The sequence below is a fragment of the Tachysurus vachellii genome, chromosome 21 (genome assembly GCF_030014155.1).
Source record: "Tachysurus vachellii isolate PV-2020 chromosome 21, HZAU_Pvac_v1, whole genome shotgun sequence".
NCBI classification, from domain to species: Eukaryota; Metazoa; Chordata; class Actinopteri; order Siluriformes; family Bagridae; genus Tachysurus; species Tachysurus vachellii.
In genome coordinates, this window is record NC_083480.1 from 2,925,249 (window position 1) to 2,945,618 (window position 20,370).

Below are 20,370 nucleotides of genomic sequence, written 5' to 3' on the forward strand. Positions count from 1 at the left end.
TGAATCAGTATATGAAATCTGTATGTGGTGAATCAGTATATGTGAATCAGTACATAGTGAATCAGTATATGAAATCTGTATATGGTGAATCAGTATATATGAATCAGTACATAGTGAATTAGTATATGAAATCTGTATATGGTAAATCAATTTTATGAATCAGTATACAGTGAATCAGTATGTGGTGAATCAGCATATGTGAATCAGTGTATGTTGAATTTGTAAATGTGAAAGTATTTAGCCACTGAATCAATGCTAGTCTGTAATTAGCAAAGAAAACAGGCTAACATTGTTAAATATATCCAATTCATTTTAGAAAATTTGCTCAGTTTACCTCTGATTTACCAAGTAGAGGACTCATTTTATACATGTCTTTGCTTACTCCAGCATCCTAAAACATTTTAGTCAGGGACGCTAATTCTCAAGCTTCACACTGCAGTCTGGAGGATAATCCGTCTTTAATTACACACTAATAGATTTAGCGCTAACTACCTGGTGCATCAGAGAAGGTCATGGCTTGTGAGGAATTATTGCAAACCTTGATAGTTTTTTTCTAATTAGATGCTGATTACCGAACTAAGTCCATTCTGCTGGTGTATAGCTTGTGCTCGTTAGCTATATAAAAGCAGAAGAGACATTTTCACTCATTTGTACCAAGTATTTTAAAGGTAACTAAGCAAGAATACACATATTCAGATTCATAAAGGCTCAAGCAAAGAATAAATATGTCAACTAACAGTAAAAGTATAATAACGAAACACGACTACTGAAGTATTGTCCTCTACTTCACCTGGGTTTAAACTCTGGAGAATTTTGATGGCATGTTCTAGTACAGTACACTTCTAAAAGTGCTCCAACAATTAGAGACTGCAAAATACAGTAAAAGTCTCTCACCGTTGGCATCTTTCGCCATGAGATTCTTGCCTTTCATGACAGAAACCCTTAGAGAGAAGCCTGGTCTCTGTAGAAGAAAGGGTCAGACATGTGAGTTATAAAAGAGTTGGACAAGAAACTAAAGCTCTCATTAGTGGTTTTTGTGCTTGGTATGAAATTTCACGGGGAAACATCACAGCCAAGAGCAAACAGATCAAAAAATAAATAAATAAAAATGTTTGACATGCACTGTGCACATCAAGTGAAACACCACTGTGAGCATTTCGGTGTACGGCTGTCTCTGACATAGTGTGCATATGACACACAAAATGACTTTACATATTAACTCTATTTTTTAGAAGCCAAACAATATCTTCACGCTTCATATTTCTTTGTAGCGGTCCTACACGATTGTCCACCCTCGTAGCATTCTTTCATTTGTTTCATTTGATTTTTATAGCCTTCTGTGGGTTATGCCGTCATACTGTTTTTCTGTACTGTGGAGGCTCCAGTGTGGATCCAAGCTTCAATCAAATTTCAATTCATTTGAACGAAAAAAAATAAATGTTTTTTTAAATGTTTATCTACATGTCTCATTTTCTCTGCACTGTGTATTGGCCAAGTTCTAGACACAGATCTCCAAAAAAAAATAAAAAAAATCTAATGGTCAAAAAAAAAAAAAAAGGCAATTCTGCAACACCACCACGACCTTTCAGGAGATAAGGGATCGATAGACGCGCTCTCAGTCAGACTCAGAGATGCCGATTGGTTCTTGTTGAGATTCAGAGCGAAGGATCTCAGTTCTGCTCGCTCAGTTTGTCTGCCCATGAAAGCTGTTTCGTAGCAACATTTAAACTCCGTGTTGCGTGTAAACGTATATACGGAAAGAATTCTGATGTAAAATGAAAGGCAAAAATTATTGTAAGGTACATGATGTTAAAATGCAAGAAGAAAATAAATCCAGATGTGGAAAGTAAAAAGATCAGTCTTTGGTGGAGACGACATCTGCGGAAGAATATTTCACTAAAAGTCTCACCTTAGACTCCTTCACTCTCTGGAGAATGATTTCATGCTCCTCTTGGCTCATATCAAACACCTGGAGAAAGTCAACAGGAAACATGCTGTTAGCTACAGAAGAGATGGAAATCACCGACCTACAGAGAGTCGGCTTCACACCAAAGCGCAATAAAGAAGAAGCCGTGATTCGGCAAAAACAAAAATGTTTTATTACTTTGTTTATTTCGGCTGCTACACTAATGTATTTCTGAATAATTTAGCTTTTTTTTCTGTCTGTTCTGACATTAAATGATCAGATTACCAGTCTTAACAAATAACATAACATAAATAACTTAACATAAATCATTAGGTTAGAGTTTGATCAAGTGCAAAACACAAAAGCAAAATTTAAACACAACAAAAAAATTCAAAAATACATCAGCAAAATGTGAACACAAATAAAAATAAAAAATACAACAGCAACTTTTAAACACAACAAAAAATAAAACAGCAAAATTTAAACAAAACAGCACAATTAAAAATGCAAGAACACCTCTGGTTCGATGATAGGGATAGATGCTAGAGATAAAAAAATAAAACTAACTTAATTTTAAACTTTAATTATTTTTTTGTGTTTCTATACTTCTGTAAAGCTGCTTTGAGATGATATGAGTTGTTAAAACACTATACAAATGAATTGAATTGAATTGAAAGAACACAATCAAAACACAACAAAAAAATAAAAACATCTTTCTTTGCGTTGGTTGTGTGCAGTTGTGTTGGGTCAGTTTAGTCTTTCGATGAAGAGGATGAAGACTTGGTGCTCAGTGTCGCAGCTCCTGAGTGGATAATAACAGCTTGAACATCACTGACCAGCAGGAGGAGGCTTTAATATTTAATCATGTCTCAGAGCATCTGATCCAAATCATAAACCCCAAGCCCATGTGTGTGTGTGTGTGTGTGTGTGTGTGTGTGTGTGACACATGTAATTACACACCACTGAATAAAAGTTTTGTGTATATTAAAAAGCCTTGAACTGTGGTGTGATTATTGAATAAAGTAACTCAACAGAATGACTGCGGTTCACGGTTTCTGTCACATATGCAGCGATATAACACTGTTAAGATAAAAACACCGTCCAGGCTGCTGTGGATTTTCCATAGAAACACAAAAGTAAGTAAAACAATCTGCAGAAACACCCGCGACAAACTCTAAATACAGTAGAAAACCACACAACAATGTACCTAAGAAGACTAGTGCAATTCTAAATGCAGGGTTGACTACGGTTTCTCATCCCTCCAGGATTTCACTACTGGTTTTGTCATTGTGGATTAAAGATTTTTTTTTTTTTGCAGAAATCGTCTTAAATCGGTGAAACCACAAGCACAGGATTTTTGGTTTAAACTCCTAGCAGTGAAGACACACACATCATGACTTTCTATAAGACCTGTACTCACGTTCACACACAAGAACAAAAGAGGGATTCGGCTGAACGAGTGTGACATGGCACGACACGTCACGACCCAAATCAGCGGAAATTTTGCTGTAATTTTGAAAAAGCTCTTCAGAATATCGCAGTTTACTTGGTTTTGAGTTACATTCTGCAATCACAAAATCACTGAATCCTGGAGAAACTCTTTATTTACTCTTTATTTTAGTTTATATTAGTTTAATATTTAGACGCTCTCCATTATTTTTAAATTTGATCTTATTTACAAATCATTATTTTAGTTTATTTATACTTGACAGATACTGACACTGAATATTTCTATACTTTGTTTTTTTCTCATTTGATATTTACTTATATTTTATTTTATTATTTTTTTTTTATCTCTTACCCAGCCAGTGACCTCACGCTATACCTTCAGTCATTCAATCGATTTCGTGTAGAAAAAAACGATCAAGAATTTAGTAGCTGTGACCTTCTCATGCTAAACATTGTTAGCACTTTAGCTCTTTATGTGCATGTGTTTATACGGTATACAGATAATCATCCGACTTGTTTTACCTCAGTAAAATGTTTCAGTAATTGGATGAACTATTAAATCCACTTTGAATGATCATGTTGTTTGCGGTTTGCTAATGACTAGTAATGATTCTAGTAGCTTTACTTATTAGTTTACTTTTTGTGTAAAGTACACTAATGATGTCTGTGACAGAATGCATGTGATGAGTTATAGGAGAGACGAAAGACGTCTCTACCTTCTGCAGGTAGCTGAACAAATCCTCTTCGTTAGTCACGTACTCGGGTGACGGCACTCCGACCCGATTGACCATGGTGTACACCGTCTCCTCGTACAATAAATCAAGCTGGGAAAAAAAAACAACATTTCTATTTCAAATCATATCCATAGGCTTTAAAGTTAACGCTATAATTCAAGAAGTGGAAGTCGGTTATTAAAGGTGCATTTATACCAATTAATCTCCTGCTGATATCAAAGGTTATTTCTATTTTGGTTTAACATCACGTGTGTTTGTTCAGGTATGTGTTCAGGTTGTTCTTGTGCATCTATTAATCCAAGGGTTGAACAAAAGCAGGCAAGAGCAAGGCTTGACACTGAACACTGTGCTTTGTGTAAGAGAGTCATTTTCAGAAGAAGGTAAAAATGACTCACTTCATTCCTTGTACTTTTTTCAGGAACAAGCAGCTGCTCTGTACATTCTGGTGGCGGCGGACCTGCAATAATCTCCTCCTTGTAAAGTGTGACAAAAGAAAGAAAGAAAGAAAGAAAGAAAGAAAGAAAAGAACTGATGCTGTGATTTCTGAAAGCTTTGCATGTGTAAAACCCTTAGAACTCCACAGCGTGTGCGCTGATTCAATTCACGGAGGATTTGCTCTGACACGTGAGCTTCCAGTTTCCCAAGTTCACCTCCTGAACCTCTCTGAACTCACCTTTTAGCATAAAGGAACTGAGAGAAATTCAACATGGGTCATGTACAAAGTTTAAAATGTACGTTAAAGTTAGGGTCTCCGATATTTGAAAGCCAACGTTGACATATAAAATCACCAAAACAAACACGCCCCTAACCCAAATGGGTCCCACCCCTGTATTGATAGCTCCACCCACACATACATACGTAACCCAGGCAACTAATGGAAAGAAACGTGTCTTTATCATAGCTGAAGGGAAGAACAATACGGTTGCAGATAAACAAACAAGCAAAAATGACACACAAGCATAATCATACAAAGCTAAACACTAGCGCCTTCTTTTATTCTGAATAAAACAGATTCGAGATTTTTTTCTTTTGCCGTCAGCTGCAACTTGAATAAAAGCAAAATCAAACCTAAAATAGAATTTCGTATGAAATACTGTTTATGAAAATGTTTCAAATGTTCCATTAAAAATCTAGAAAATATATCAGATATATAAAATAATACTTTTCATTGTTTAGATGTAATCAATTGTACGGGTACATTTGCTATAATCAACATACTGAGGATGCATCATACAGCCAAAAGTTTGTGCACCCCTGACCATCACACCCATATGTCCTTGTTGAGTATCTTAGTCCAGATTTATTCCTCTTTTCTGTTATAATCAGCTCCACTCCTCTCTTCTTTTCTCTTCTGTTCTCTGAAGTCTTTCCACTAGATGTTGTAGTGTCTGTGTGGATTTGTGTTCATTCAGCTACAAGAGCATTAGTGAGATCAGACACTGATGGTGTAAGAGTGAGGAGGTCTGGGGTTCAGTCGGTGTTCAGTGGGGTTGAGTCAGAGTCAGGGCACTCAAGATCTTCTACTCCAACCTTCACACACCATGTCTTCATGGAGCTCTGTGCTTTGTGTACAGGGACATTGTCATGCTGGAACAGGGGTCGAGTCTCTGAGTTCCTGTTAAGGGAAACTGTAAAGCTACAGCGTACAGAGATTTTCTAGATCTTCTGAGAAGCACATATGGGTTTGATGTACAGATGTCCATACTTTAGGTTGTTTGGTGTCCCCAATTAATCACCTTCATCCAAAGAATTAATCCACAATATCTATATTTATTAATATAGTGTTAACATTGTCCTTTTGTGTCCTCTGTGTCAGTTCAGCTGGATCAGTCAGAGACAGAGTAGTAATGCGTCTTGAACCTCTCAATCAAACAGATTAAACCAGACGCTTACTTCGTGTGTAGGTGGCACAAAGGCCTTTAAGAGCAGCCTATTATAGCTAAACCTGCCTCTATAACCAGCCTTCTGACTCCCTCCACACACAGTGCTATTTACAGATCTATGAGGCATCTCTTCACTGATTTGCCCTGCTCTGGTTAGACTCAGAGTGATGGAAGAGAAAGGGTCTAGCTGGAGTGTGTGTGGTGTCCTGTGAATCCTATACTCACCTCAGCTTGAGTGGAAGCCAAGAGACTGTCTTGCTTCTGGACAATTTTATTCATTCGCTCAAAGAACTCTCCATTCCCCTTGGCAACCCTGCAAACATGTAAATGGGGCTGTTCAGTAAAAAAGCATCTCACACTCATTTGAAAGATCTCTTCAGAATGCACAAAGAGGGCAGGAAGGCACTTAGATGTACCACCAGGCAATTGTTAGCAGAATGCTGCATGCAGCTGATTTGGAGCTGACAAGCTGTCAATCATGTACAGTAATAAGGCAAGACAGAACCGGGGGATTTACGTAAAGCATGTTTTTTTTCTGTAGCTGGAATCCCTGTGGTATTTCAGCATTGACCACAGGGATCCGTACAAATCCTCCCTACCACCAGATCATTCTCAGTCATACAGCTTCATTTAAATGATCTAGTCTTCTCCCTTTCCTGTATCCTGAGCCGAAAAGGTTCCTCGTCTCTGTTCTGAGCCTGACGGAGGCTAATCTTGCAGAACCCACTTTGGTAAGACAAGACAAGTCTGACGTATTGTAATTCCTGTCACTGCCTCTCTAAAAAGGAGCACAGGTAGGTTTTTGCCTCACGACTGCGCTATCCAACCTGGCTCATTTTATTAGACACCGGTCCACAAGAGAGGGGGCTGATGTATTTCTCCTGCGAAGCGGGATGAACTCCTGGACCCCTGCCACTTGCTAATTTCCCAGCCTCCGTCGTCATGGTGATGATAGCACGTTCGTGGCAGGATCGGTTGGCATGGTGGAAAACCTTGGGAATACCCCCACCCCACAGACCGTCTCCCCGAGCTCATACACCTCACCCACCCCCCTCCACTAACCATTCAAGCACCCATAAACCCCCACCATCTCCACCACCCCACCCCCACACCCCACCTCCCAGTGTCCAATCTACTTTGCCCTTCTGACAAATGTGTCTGTATGTGCAGGAATGAACATTTCTCTCATTTTTACTGTATCCCTCCACCTCCTTATTTACATAGACTGTCCACAAAGCTCTGCGACGCTTTATTAATGTCATCTCAGTAGTTGTTTTATTTCATCCTCCAGGTCGCTCCTTGTCTGTTTTTCGGGAGGGGGTAAGGTAGATTAAGAAGCATTAAGAGGAGTCAGGTTATGAGCCCTTTTTTTTTTTATGAAAAATCTACTTATCTACTTTTATGAATCTACTTATTCATATTACCGCTCGAAAGAAAAACAATAAAAAAGCATGTGCTTTATAAATAATTGCTTAGACAAGGATGGCCTGATTGTCCTTATGTCTATTCACAGCAGTCTGAACTGTTGAATCGATCAGCCATCAGCAGACTTGCTTTCAAATCTGGCCTTCACATTTATAATACATGCCATTTATACTTTCTCCACTGTCCCTTCAGGCAACAAACCCTCACTGAACCTGTACTATAGGAAATGAATAAATAAATAAATAAATAATGACCTTAAAAAGATCTTAACAATGCCGATTTGTTCTTCCGCTGATCCTCAGATGATGAATCCCATGAGGTCACATTGCATGTGAAGGTTCTGCCAATCATTTTAGCTTCATCATTTAATAATACACAAGGTTAACCAACAGGATATAAAAATAAATAAATAAATAAATAAATAACAGCCAACAAGGATTTCTCTGTGAGTTTCAGAACTCTCCAGGAGTAACTGAGAAGCAGCGCCCTGCTGTTAAGGATTAATGATTTTAGATTACATGCACATCCATTTAGAAGCAAGTATAAAATAATCATCTTACCTTTGAAAGAAAAAGAACCCGAGCAAATCTGCACAGGAGCTCAGAACTAGATCTGAATCAATTCTATATACGGCTTATGTATACTACGAGGTATAAATACCTCACTGCAGAGATTTTTTTTTACTTGAGAAGTTTCCAGCATATGATGAACCCTCTATTATGTTCTTTTCAGAGTCAGAATAATGTATAATTAAAGTGTTTTTATCCTTTCAGTGGAACTACAGACGCCACCCATTAAATCCTTACATTACCGTAATAAGCCCTTTTAATGTAAAGGACATTTTGTGCTGAGTGTAAGAGCAGAAGTACATCGTTCTCATCTGAAATCCATCGAGTCTTCATCCTACACGGGCAAGAAACCTGTTTAGGATATTTGTTAAATTTGTTAAATTTTATTTGTATAGTGTTTTTAGCAGTAGACTTTGTCTCAAAGCAGTTATATATAAATAAATATAATAGATATATAATATATAATATATATTATAAAGAAACATAAAAATATAGAGTTAAAATGCGAAAGTTTAAAAAGAAATTAATATTTATTTCTAATGAGCAAGACTAAGGCATGGAATGGAAAACCTTGAGAGAAACCTCGAGAGGAACCAGACTCATCCTCATCCGAGTGACACTGAATAATAAGCCATAGTTAGAATTGAACCAAGAAACATTCATTCATTCATTCATCTTCTACCGCTTATCCGAACTACCTCGGGTCACGGGGAGCCTGTGCCTATCTCAGGCGTCATCGGGCATCAAGGCAGGATACACCCTGGATGGAGTGCCAACCCATCACACACACACTCTCATTCACTCACGCAATCACACACTACAGACAATTTTCCAGAGATGCCAATCAACCTACCATGCATGTCTTTGGACCAGGGGAGGAAACTGGAGTACCCGGAGGAAACCCCCGAGGCACGGGGAGAACATGCAAACTCCACACACACAAGGCGGAGGCGGGAATCGAACCCCCAACCCTGGAGGTGTGAGGCGAACGTGCTAACCACTAAGCCACCGTGCCCCCCAATCGAGAAACATCTAGAATTAAATTTGTTTGGAACAAGCCAAGTCTAATCCTATCACAAAATGAATTCATGTTGTACTAAACAAGTTAATACCAGCACTTTGGGGTCTGTTTTTTTTTTTAATCTACAAGCTTAACAGTTTTATCTTCCATGTGCACGCACCTTTAATAAAGCGCTCGTTCACACTGGTGTTAGGGTCTCAGTGTGAGCAGGTAATAAGATTCACAAAGATTTATTTTCCTTATATAACTCTTTTTCTGCATCCTTTCGATACTAGTGTTTAAACTGAATTAAACAGAACAAACTCCAGGTTTGTCTTTTGTCGTTTTGTGTCTTATGTCACTTATAGTGAGTGAGACTAAAGAAATATTCTGACACGTGTGTTGTTGTAATAACTTCTAGTACATACATAGATCCGCCTTCACATGTATACGCCATGTGTAATGGCTTCAAACTTTGTACTAGAAATATGAGCAAAAGGAAAGAACACATTCATACGTTTTTTAAATCAAAAAATGTGAATAAAGTAATTAAACACCACAAATTGCCAGGATTAGTAATCTTTAGGAAATCTGTTGCTGGCAGTTACAGCTCTGAAATGTCATAAGTGAGAAAGAATTAGCTTTTTGCAGCATTAATGGTTTATTTTTGACATCATTCCACATGGCAGAAGGTTTCCAGGGTCCTTCTGATGAACTTGCAATTTCAACGTCCTCCATACATTTCTGATGGGATTCAGTGGAGATATTGTTTCTGTTTGCAGTTCTCCTCTAGCGTGTCCTACTAAATGTTTCCTTCTAGCTGTTTGTGTAAAACAGCTCCATACCACGATGCTCCCACCACCATGTTTCACCGTGACCATGATGTTCTCACGATCTCTTCTTCCTTTAAGCATGAACATTGCCAAGTTGTTTTATTTTGTACTTTGTACTGACAGTAACATTTAAGGTCTTTTTATGTTTTCATCACCTGCTTCTTCTAGTATGCAATCTTCCTAATCAATGGCAGCATCTTATAATAAGACCAGCATTTAAACCTTGTCTGAATCCATACATGAACAGTTTTTTGTTCATATTTCTAAGCACAAAGCAAGAAAAATATTATTTGTGTAAATCCTACATGGATATATGCACTGGAGTTACATCAAATAATAATAATAATAATAATAATAATAAGCATCTGAACATTTATTTCTCCTCATCATACCATCGTATTTGGACCATATGGACTGTTGGTGCTTTTCTGTAAGCACCAAGTCGCACAAGTGACCAACACATGCGCAGACATACAGACTTTCGAGAGCAGCCCCATTCATGTTGCTAGGTAACAGACTCTCCCCATAAAGCCAATTCATTCTTATTATGTGTTTTGATTTATTTATTTTGATTATTCAGTAGACATATGAGAGAGTGAATGTGTAGAGTATAAATGTGTAAGGTAGGTGATCATTAATATAAGCCAGCATGTAGATGCGTGACCTCTCTCTCTCTCTCTCTCTCTCTCTCTCTTTCTCTCTCTCTCTCTCTCTCTTTCTCACTTTCTCTCTCTCTCTCTCTCTCTCTCTCTCTCTCTCTCTCTCTCTCTCTCTCTCTCTCTCTCTCTCTTTCTCACTTTCTCTCTCTCTCTCTCTCTCTCTCTCTCTCTCTCTCTCTCTCTCTCTCTCTTTCTCTCTCTCTCCCTCTCTCTCTCTCTCTCTCTCTCTCTCTCTCTTTCTCTCTCTCTCTCCCTCTCTCTCCCTCTCTCTCTCTCTCTCTCTCTCTCTCTCTCACACACACACACTCTCTCTCTCTCTCTCTCTCTCTCTCTCTCTCTCTCTCTCTCTCTCTCTCTCTCAGTGAAACTGTGGGCTGGGCTGGGCTTCAGATGGAGTGCACAAATTTGAGATTTTCACTTATGAGTGTACCTTCTCATTATTAAATGTTAAGTGTGCAATAACCAGCGTTTGGAGAAAATGATTTCTGTGGGTTATTACAGAAAATTAAAAGTAATGCTTGCCCACGCAACAGGAAATAAAATTTAGATGGAATTCATTTCCTCTGGATCCTGTATGTCTTTACTGCATGCTGTATGTGATTTAAATGATGTCTAAGACTGGGTTCGATCCGGGCTTCTTCCATCCGCAGAGCCAGGGAGACTAAAAATCCTAAAAATGCTGACCTTTCCCTTCACTGGGATTCCATCACGGACCTAAGAGCTCACTTTCCTGAGGCTATTCCTGTTATCTGACTTCTAAAGAATGACAAAAAGAAGAAGAAGAACAAGAAGAAGAACAAGAAGAAGAAGAAGAACAAGAAGAAGAAGAACAAGAAGAAGAAGAAGAAGAAGAAGAAGAAGAAGAAGAACAACAACAACAACAACAACAACAAGAACAACAACAACAACAAAAACAACAACAACAACAATAAGAAGAAGAAGAAGAAGAAGAAGAAGAAGAAGAAGAAGAAGAAGAAGAACAACAACAAGAAGAAGAAGAAGAAGAAGAAGAAGAACAACAACAACAAGAAGAAGAAGAAGAAGAAGAAGAAGAAGAAGAAGAAGAAGAAGAAGAAGAAGAACAACAACAACAACAACAACAACAACAACAACAAGAACAACAACAACAACAAAAACAACAACAACAACAATAAGAAGAAGAAGAAGAAGGTTGGTATGTACAGTATCAGAAACCCCATGGCTCAGTCCTTACATAACGCATAAAGTTGTGTGTTTATTCTATTGAAGAATGAACACCGTGTTGAAATTAGTTTTGTTCTGGAGAGTTAAAATGACTGTCCCAATTCATCCAGCAAGCAGTACATCAGAAAGATGGCTTGCTATTTTAGTGACCAAATGTTGTTAGGGCTATTTATGTTGTCAGGGGGACCAACCAGTCCTGGGGCTTTCATTTGGTTTTCACTCTAATGTAAGCTGATTAATTATGAACCCTACAGGAGTGAAATAAGGGGGATAAAGTGGGGAACAGAGATCCCTAGGACTGCGGGACAAATCATGGAAGTATCAGCAGCATCATCATCATCATGGACCAAGATGAGGAAGATGGTGAAGGGCTTCAGCCATCTGAACTATAGACTCTTCTCTCTGGTTCTGCTGCTTCAGGGTCGACCCCAAAAAAGGAGGAGGAGCTTCTTATTCTGGAATTCTCTGAAAACACCTCTATCTTATCTATACTTTTTTGCACACACTTTACACACAAAGACACTTTATTCCTGAACACAAAACTATATTCAGAATAACTTTAAATACTGTCTGCATATTCATATCATCTGTTGTTGTTTTTGTCTGTATTTGTTTCTATTATTGAGGGGATTAGACATTAGACATTTTCACTACACACACACCCCAAACACACACACCCCAAACACACACCCCAAACACACTCACTACATACACACACACCCCAAACACACTCACTACATACACACACACACCCCAAACACACTCACTACATACACACACACACACACCCCAAACACACTCACTACATACACACACACACCCCAAACACACTCACTACATACACACACACACCCCAAACACACTCACTACATACACACACACCCCAACACACTCACTACATACACCCAAAACACATTCACTACACACACACCCCAAACACACTCACTACATACACACACATCCCAAACACACTCACTACATACACACACACACACTCCAAACACACTCACTACATACACCCCAAACACACTCACTACATACACACACATCCCAAACACACTCACTACATACACACACACTCCAAACACACTCACTACATACACCCCAAACACACTCACTACATACACACACACCCCAAACACACTCACTACATACACACATCCCAAACACACTCACTACATACACACACACACTCCAAACACACTCACTACATACACCCCAAACACACTCACTACATACACACACACCCCAAACACATTCACTACACACACACCCCAAAAACACTCACTACATATACCCCAAACACACTCACTACATACACACACACCCCAAACACACTCACTACATACACACACACCCCAAACACATTCACTACATACACCCCAAACACATTCACTACACACACACCCCAAAAACACTCACTACATACACCCCAAACACATTCACTACACACACACACACCCCAAACACACTCACTACATACACCCCAAACACATTCACTACACACACACACACCCCAAACACACTCACTACATACACCCCAAACACATTCACTACACACACACACCCCAAACACACTCACTACATACACCCCATACACACTCATTACAGACACACAAACACACCCCAAACACACTCAGTACACACACACCTCCCAGACACACTCACTAAAGACACACACACCCCAAACACACCCCAAACACACTCAGTACACACACCTCCCAAACACACTCACTACAGACACACACAGCCCAAACACACTCACTACACATACCCCAAACACACTCACTACACACACACACCCCCCACCACACACACACTCACTACACACACACCCCAACAAACTCACTACACACACCTACAAACACTCACTACAAACACACCTCCCAAACAAACACACACACCCCAAAAACACTCATTATACACACACCACCACCACACACTCACTACACACACACCCCACACACACTTACTATACACACACATGCCACACACTCACTACATATACACCCCCACACACAAAATCACTGCACATACACCCCACACACTCAATACACACACCCCACCACATACACTTACTAAACATACACCCCCCCACACACACTTACTACACATACACCCCCACCACAAATACACACTCTCTCTCTCACACACATACACACTCACTAGACACACTCACACACACACACACACACTCACCACACACACTCACGCTCACACAATTGCCCAGTCAGGTTCTGTAGGTGAGCAATTTAGCATCTCAAGATAAATAAAACCAGCTTTTATGATCAAAGCAAAACTTAGGAGAAAACCCTGAAAAAAGAGCTAATGAATCTCCCATAGTGTTTATCTTACAGCCGCTCTTCTTTCTGCCAGTGAGAAACATCTCTATATAATCATTCCAACATGCCAAGCTGCCTGGGCTGTGGACCTTCTCTCAGCTCAGCTCGGGGTCTTCCACAATTTACATTAATTGCTCACAATGTTGATATGCAAGCATCTGGGTCAGGACGTGTGTTTTCTCTGGCACTAATGAAGGATACAAGAGGCTTCCTGAAAGTGTAATGAAGGCAGCTACGTCACCTGCATCTTAATGTCCTAGACTCTGGTATAGCTTATCACTTCGAACGAATCAAAGTAAGAATAACGGAGTCCAGAACTAACGATCACTCAAATAAAAACGTCCTTGCAGAAGAAAAAATCTAGTTCAGCTAATCGCTGAATATGTGTGTTATTGAAGAGGACCAGTGAAAAAGCATGTACACAAATATAATATAACAGCTGTCATGCCAACCAGACAGGAGCAAACATTTACTGCACATTATCTGCCAAGGTGAATGTAAATATACATTATAAATACAAATTATTTGTAGGAGGCTTAATTCCTCCTTAAGACAGATAGCAGGCATTAAAAAAAAAACAAATCTCTTATTTTTAGGAGCACCTGCAATAAACAGAATAAAAACACATTCTTGGTTGCTATAGAAACCTCAAGGTTAATTTCCCTTTACTTTCAGCACTGACATCAGAATGAAATAAATCAAGGAGGACTGAGACTGAGTGGCTGGTAGAGGGAAAAAAAAAAAAGATCTTGCTTCACTCCACCTGTGTTTGCTCAACAAATTGTTCTCATTTGCTGAAATGACTCTTGGACAAACATAAGCAGTCCTCATTTAATCTCCCCCAGATCCCGATTTAGTCTAATCAAGATGTCTGTATGAGCGAAAGAAAAAAAGCATGACAAGCTTGTAATGGTGTACAGGACGTGGTCCTGATGTGTTCACTCTTACAGAACAATCAGGTTGTTTTGAAAAGCAACCTGTCTCTGTTAAAGAGAGAGAAAATGCCTTAGAAGCTGCGATGTCTTAAAACGGTTCAGCCCCCATACCCCCCCCCCCCACCCCACCCGTGACCCCCGACATGTCACAACGTTCTCTCTCCGAAGCACATTTTCTTTTCCTCCATCTGTGCTGTCTAGAAATGATCAGAAGATGAAAGATTAAATGTTGCTCGTCTCTCTTAACTTCTCCTTTAATGAGCTGCAAAAGTGATTGTTACTTAATCCTCACAAAAAGCCCGTCACTGTGCGGTATTCAAAACACCAGTTAATTTGAAATGTGCAATAACGAGGTGTCGAAATTGAGTCACTTCCAGAACATGAATAGAGTAGAGGCCCGGTGGGCGTCTGTGAGGTCTGTGATTCACTGGCCGGCTCGCTGACAGTCATCCTGCCATCTGTTTTGATAGGTGGGAGAAAGTAAATACATCAACACAAACCCTGGCTATGGACAACACTATGCTTTTGGGGGAACTGTTGGATTGTCTCCTTTGTACACGTGTGTGTGTGTGAGTGTGTGTGTTGTAGACTCACCCGAAGGCGACGCGCTCTGCTTTGTGTGGGAGGGTCTGCGGGCTGGCGCTGGCAGGTGGAGGATCTCTTCTGCTCCTGAGGGACTGGCTCCTCTGCACCTGCCTCAGCACACTGCTCTTCAGCTCCAGCAGCGTAGACATGGTTCGTCCAACACCTGTGACAGAGACACGAGTGAAGCAGTATGAGCAGAATCTCTTTCATTTCTTTTTCCAAATTGGATGGAAACAAAAGCAATTAACCCAGCGTCCACCTCACTGACCAACCTTTGGCTGCGCGTGCGGAGAGTATAATGAATAATTACTGTAATCACAGCCTGCATCCAGTACTGCATGCGCTCTGCATGCAGCTCCGAGAGATCCTGTGTGGTGTTAATTGACGTGTGTGTGCCAGGCACATTTGTCTGTGCCACAGCGAGTGATCGGCAGTGTAAGATCAAAAGGCAGCAACTACACACCACCTCCATTATGCGTGCAGATTTCTGACTAACCGTTTCGAAATGTGAAGAGACGGAGTGCGAGTTCACTTCGGTATGCTTATGTCATTCCTGTGTATCTGTGAACTGGCATTTTTAGAAAAAAAAATTTAACTGTACCCTTCTTCTCTAGTCTACCCTGATAGACTGCATTAAGTGGACGTGTAGTATGAGAACGTACACGCTGATGTTGTACCTTTGATGGTACCACCCCAGTGACGAGGAAAGATACACATAGTTTAGTTACACATAGAAGCAAGGAAACAAGGAAGAATCCAAAAAAGAGCAATAGAACAAATGCTTCAAAGAAACTGAGAAAAGAGGAAGATGACTATTCGAATGCGAAGGGTTTTGATAAACCGTGAAGTCTCTAATAGACACACAAACAGCCCTTTCACAAAGCTGACAGTCAGCGTTCTCTTCTGTTAAACCTCTAAAGGTTACGGGGAGGAGCTCTGAAGCCTACTCACGCTTTATCATCTACATGAAGACTGAGAAAGAGCATAAAAGTGAAGTGATAGCACAAAAGACCACAATCACTCGGAGAGCATTTAGACTCTTTCACAGTGAAAAAGAAAAGGAATTGATATGAGGTTTTTAGGCTATTTTCATGTGGATGCAGGTGAAGAGCTTCAGCTACTGTTCTCATCAAACACCCTTTATTTATTCCTTTATTTTCTTTAGTTTTTTTGTGATTACGTGATGAAACACAGTATACAGTACTTGAGTTAATTATTAATTTAAGACATTACTGTTTTATTTATGTTACATGCAGTGTTGCGAGATTGGGTGGGTTCCCTCCCAATTGGGCTCCTTTTGGTCACGTCTGACCGGAAAAAAATGCATTGGACGGGTCTTTAAAATTTGGGCTGGTTTTTGATGCAACAGGCGGGTTTTTATTTTTGACTATAAACAGTATTCTTTATTATTTTTTAATGAAAACTAACTATAAAATAAATTATATAATGTAGGATGACGTTTAAATTAGGTATGGTTCAGGTTAGCCAATAAGGTTCAGGGGAATCCTGACCAATCAGACTTCAAGCTTGATTGGCGGGTTGTTTTAGGCTAATTCGTTATATCGTCAAAACTGCATTATCATCATCAGTGATCATCATTCATCATCATCATCATGCCAAAGTGGGGTAAATAAAAAGTCCTACAGAAAGGAATGGGAGAGTGACCCGTCTTTAAAAACATGGATTACACCTGTGGTAGGCGATGATACAAAGGCCTTTTGTAAATACTGTCAATCAGAAATCAGAGTACAGAGTACAGATGTACAATTCTGATGTTATCATTTCTGAAACGTAATAGCTGTTATAGTGTCTAGTGACGATTCAGTGTATCATTCAGTCATTATTTTATTTTAAATTAAAAGAAGGAAAAAACTAGAATTCATGTTGATTCGCCCAGTGGTCTGTAAGTTAAATAATAATAATAATTTTAATAATAATAATATAAAAAAAATAATTAGTTGGTAATTAAGCACAAATTTGTAAGTAGCCTACTAATACAAAAAGAAAAGTATAATGAAATGATTTGAGAATTGGCCTATTAGAAAAGAACTGTAGTTCTGACAATAATAGCACAAGAACAATAAAAAATGTTGTCCGCTTCTGAGGTTTCCGATGTAGACCTTATCATTTATATTTAAAAAAATAAAAGATGCACTGGATATACTTGGGGCGAGCCTGGTGCTCTCCAATGTGTGATTTGTTAGTCTGGTTGTTTAATAAGAAAAAAAAAATTGTGTGTTTTATTCTATAACAGTTTTAATAACAGTATGTATTTTGGGCTGGTATTTTTTGAAATGGGCGGGTTTTAAGCTGTAGTTGGGCTGGAAATCTTTAGTCCAATCTGGCAACACTGGTTACATGGATAGAAGATAGAGTAGAATTATCTATACTGGGGCTGTAGATGAATAATCACCTGGCCAACAGTTATAGACTGTAGAATGAGCAAAGAAAGTTTAAGCTTACATTTTAGAGTCATTTATACAAAGGGCCTTTTTCTTAATTTCTTACTGTAGCTCTTACTTTTCTTACTGCCCTTAACCCCATATTATTGTAGCTCTAAACCCTGCCCTTAACCCCATATTATTGTAGCTCTAAACCCTGCCCTTAACCCCATATAATTGTAGCTCTAAACCCCGCCCTTAACCCCATATTATTGTAGCTCTAAACCCCGCCCTTAACCCCAGTTTATTGTGGCTCTAAACCCCGCCCATAACCCCAGGTTATTGTAGCTCTAAACCCCACCCTTAACCCACCCTTATCCCCAGATTATTGTGGCTCTAAACCCCGCCCTTAACCCTAGATTATTGTAGCTCTAAACCCTGCCCTTAACCCCATATTATTGTAGCTCTAAACCCCGCCCTTAACCCCATATTATTGTAGCTCTAAACCCCGCCCTTAACCCCAGTTTATTCTGGCTCTAAACCCCGCCCTTAACCCCAGGTTATTGTGGCTCTAAACCCCGCCCTTAACCCCAGTTTATTGTGGCTCTAAACCCCGCCCTTAACCTCAGATTATTGTGGCTCTAAACCCCGCCCTTAACCCCAGGTTATTGTGGCTCTAAACCCCACCCTTAACCCACCCTTAACCCCAGATTATTGTGGCTCTAAACCCCGCCCTTAACCCCAGATTATTGTGGCTCTAAACCCCGCCCTTAACCCCAGATTATTGTGGCTCTAAACCCCGCCCTTAACCCCAGATTATTGTGGCCTTAAACCCCGCCCTTAACCCCGGGTTATTGTGGGCTTAAACCCCGCCCTTAACCATGGCTTCAGGAAGGTTTCCCACATGTAATATAGCAGCGGGGTTTGCACTGCTGTTTCCCCGGGGTTATGAATCCCTGCTCTGAAGCTTTTACAGTGTTAAGTCCACATTGCAGTGCTAAACGTGTTCAGTGTAAAACGACGTGCTGTTCCAATGTTACGACTCGACACTTAACAACAGAAATCCAATGAGAAACTGAACAGCGTCTCTGTGCCACATATCAGGTGAAAACCAGGACGTAGAGACACTGAACAAAAACGGCTCTGTAGATAGAGTCAGGAGACAAAACGCTGAACATCACGGAAGTGCACGCCGTACTGAGGGGGAAATACGTCATGCTGAGAAATTAGAGGAAGTTACTGAGATGTCTCTGAACGTCTGGTCGACTAGACGACAAACTTTAAAAGAACAAAAAAGAAGAGAAAGCTGTGAAAGATAACAAAACCTGCTCTGGTGCAGAGCCACAGACCTGAACTTTTTTCCTCACTGACGTGAAAGCGTGAGACGTGGCGTTATTTAAAGCGGCCGCGCGCTGGATTTATCCAATCAGGGTTGTTGAGGCTACGAATATGCAAATGAGAAGAAGGTTGCAGGGCACTGAGTTGAGCCCCAGTTTATCATCACACAGGGAAAGATTTAACGTGTGCTTCCTCGTGACATCTTTTGATATTGCTTGTGATGTTTTTGCAATTGTTCATGTTTTTCTCTTATTCAGCCTTGAGCATTATCTATAAGGTCTTGTGTGTGCCCTTTGCACGTAGACCTCAGAATACAGTCGACTGTTTTCATCTTATATCTAGATGATGCGGTGCTGAGGCTTTTTTGTATAACTCTTTTAGACCCTGGTTCTTTGTCTCCTGATTCTTCAAGCATCTTACTTCTGATGGAGCTGCAGTGTTTTCAACATCCAGAAAGATTTACAGCAGATCTCTGTGACTTTGGACAAGGCATGATTGCTGGAGGTAGAACAGCAGATACACAGCATGAATCTACAAACACACAGCAATAAGTTTAAATAATATTTAGCACACAGCAGAATCTATTCCTGATAAAGTTCACGGTTGGGGTTTTTTGGGTTGTATATCATCCCCAAATATCTCTAGCTCTACTCAAGGAGGTTTTTCTTAATCAATTCATCTTTAAGCTGTTGTCCAGGCATGACATTTTCCACATGATCCTCATGACCAACAGGAAGTGAGGTCAACTTTTTTATTTGCTCATTCTGGTCAAATCTCAAAAATGGCGTTATTTATCCAGGGGTTCATTCTGACCTTCAGTTTCTGCACCATTTGCCTGCTGTTTTGATATGTATACGTACATTTTAACAGGTCATTTATATTTTATAAAGCCCTAAAATCCTAACCCAAGTGTTTGTTCCAGATCAGTATCAGCAGTTAAATGTTTAAGCAAATGTGAAGCTCCAGCCTCGACGCCATTAACCCAGCGAGAAAAAGTCCAAAGGCGACAGCCCTCCACTCCGCACTAATAGAACCGGACGTGCATTAAGAAAGGTCAGGTTCCCAGGAGTGAGCTGCACAGTTTCCTCTCACCTAATAGCTCTTTGCTCTTTTTTCTCTCTCCAAAAA

At 39.9% G+C, this 20,370-nt stretch overlaps 1 protein-coding gene across 1 annotated transcript in view; it reads right to left on the reverse strand.

The window, feature by feature from the left end:
- Positions 1–20,370, reverse strand: part of baiap3 (BAI1 associated protein 3) — a 47,003-nt gene that overhangs the window by 19,384 nt on the left and 7,249 nt on the right. Inside the window, exons 2-7 of the mRNA XM_060857140.1 lie at positions 15,533–15,686; positions 6,198–6,285; positions 4,485–4,562; positions 4,072–4,179; positions 1,910–1,969; positions 895–961 (exon numbers count right to left, since the gene is read on the reverse strand). Of these exons, the coding sequence (XP_060713123.1) occupies positions 895–961; positions 1,910–1,969; positions 4,072–4,179; positions 4,485–4,562; positions 6,198–6,285; positions 15,533–15,672 (541 nt within the window). The 5' untranslated portion in view covers positions 15,673–15,686. The remainder of the gene's footprint in view (positions 1–894; positions 962–1,909; positions 1,970–4,071; positions 4,180–4,484; positions 4,563–6,197; positions 6,286–15,532; positions 15,687–20,370) is intronic.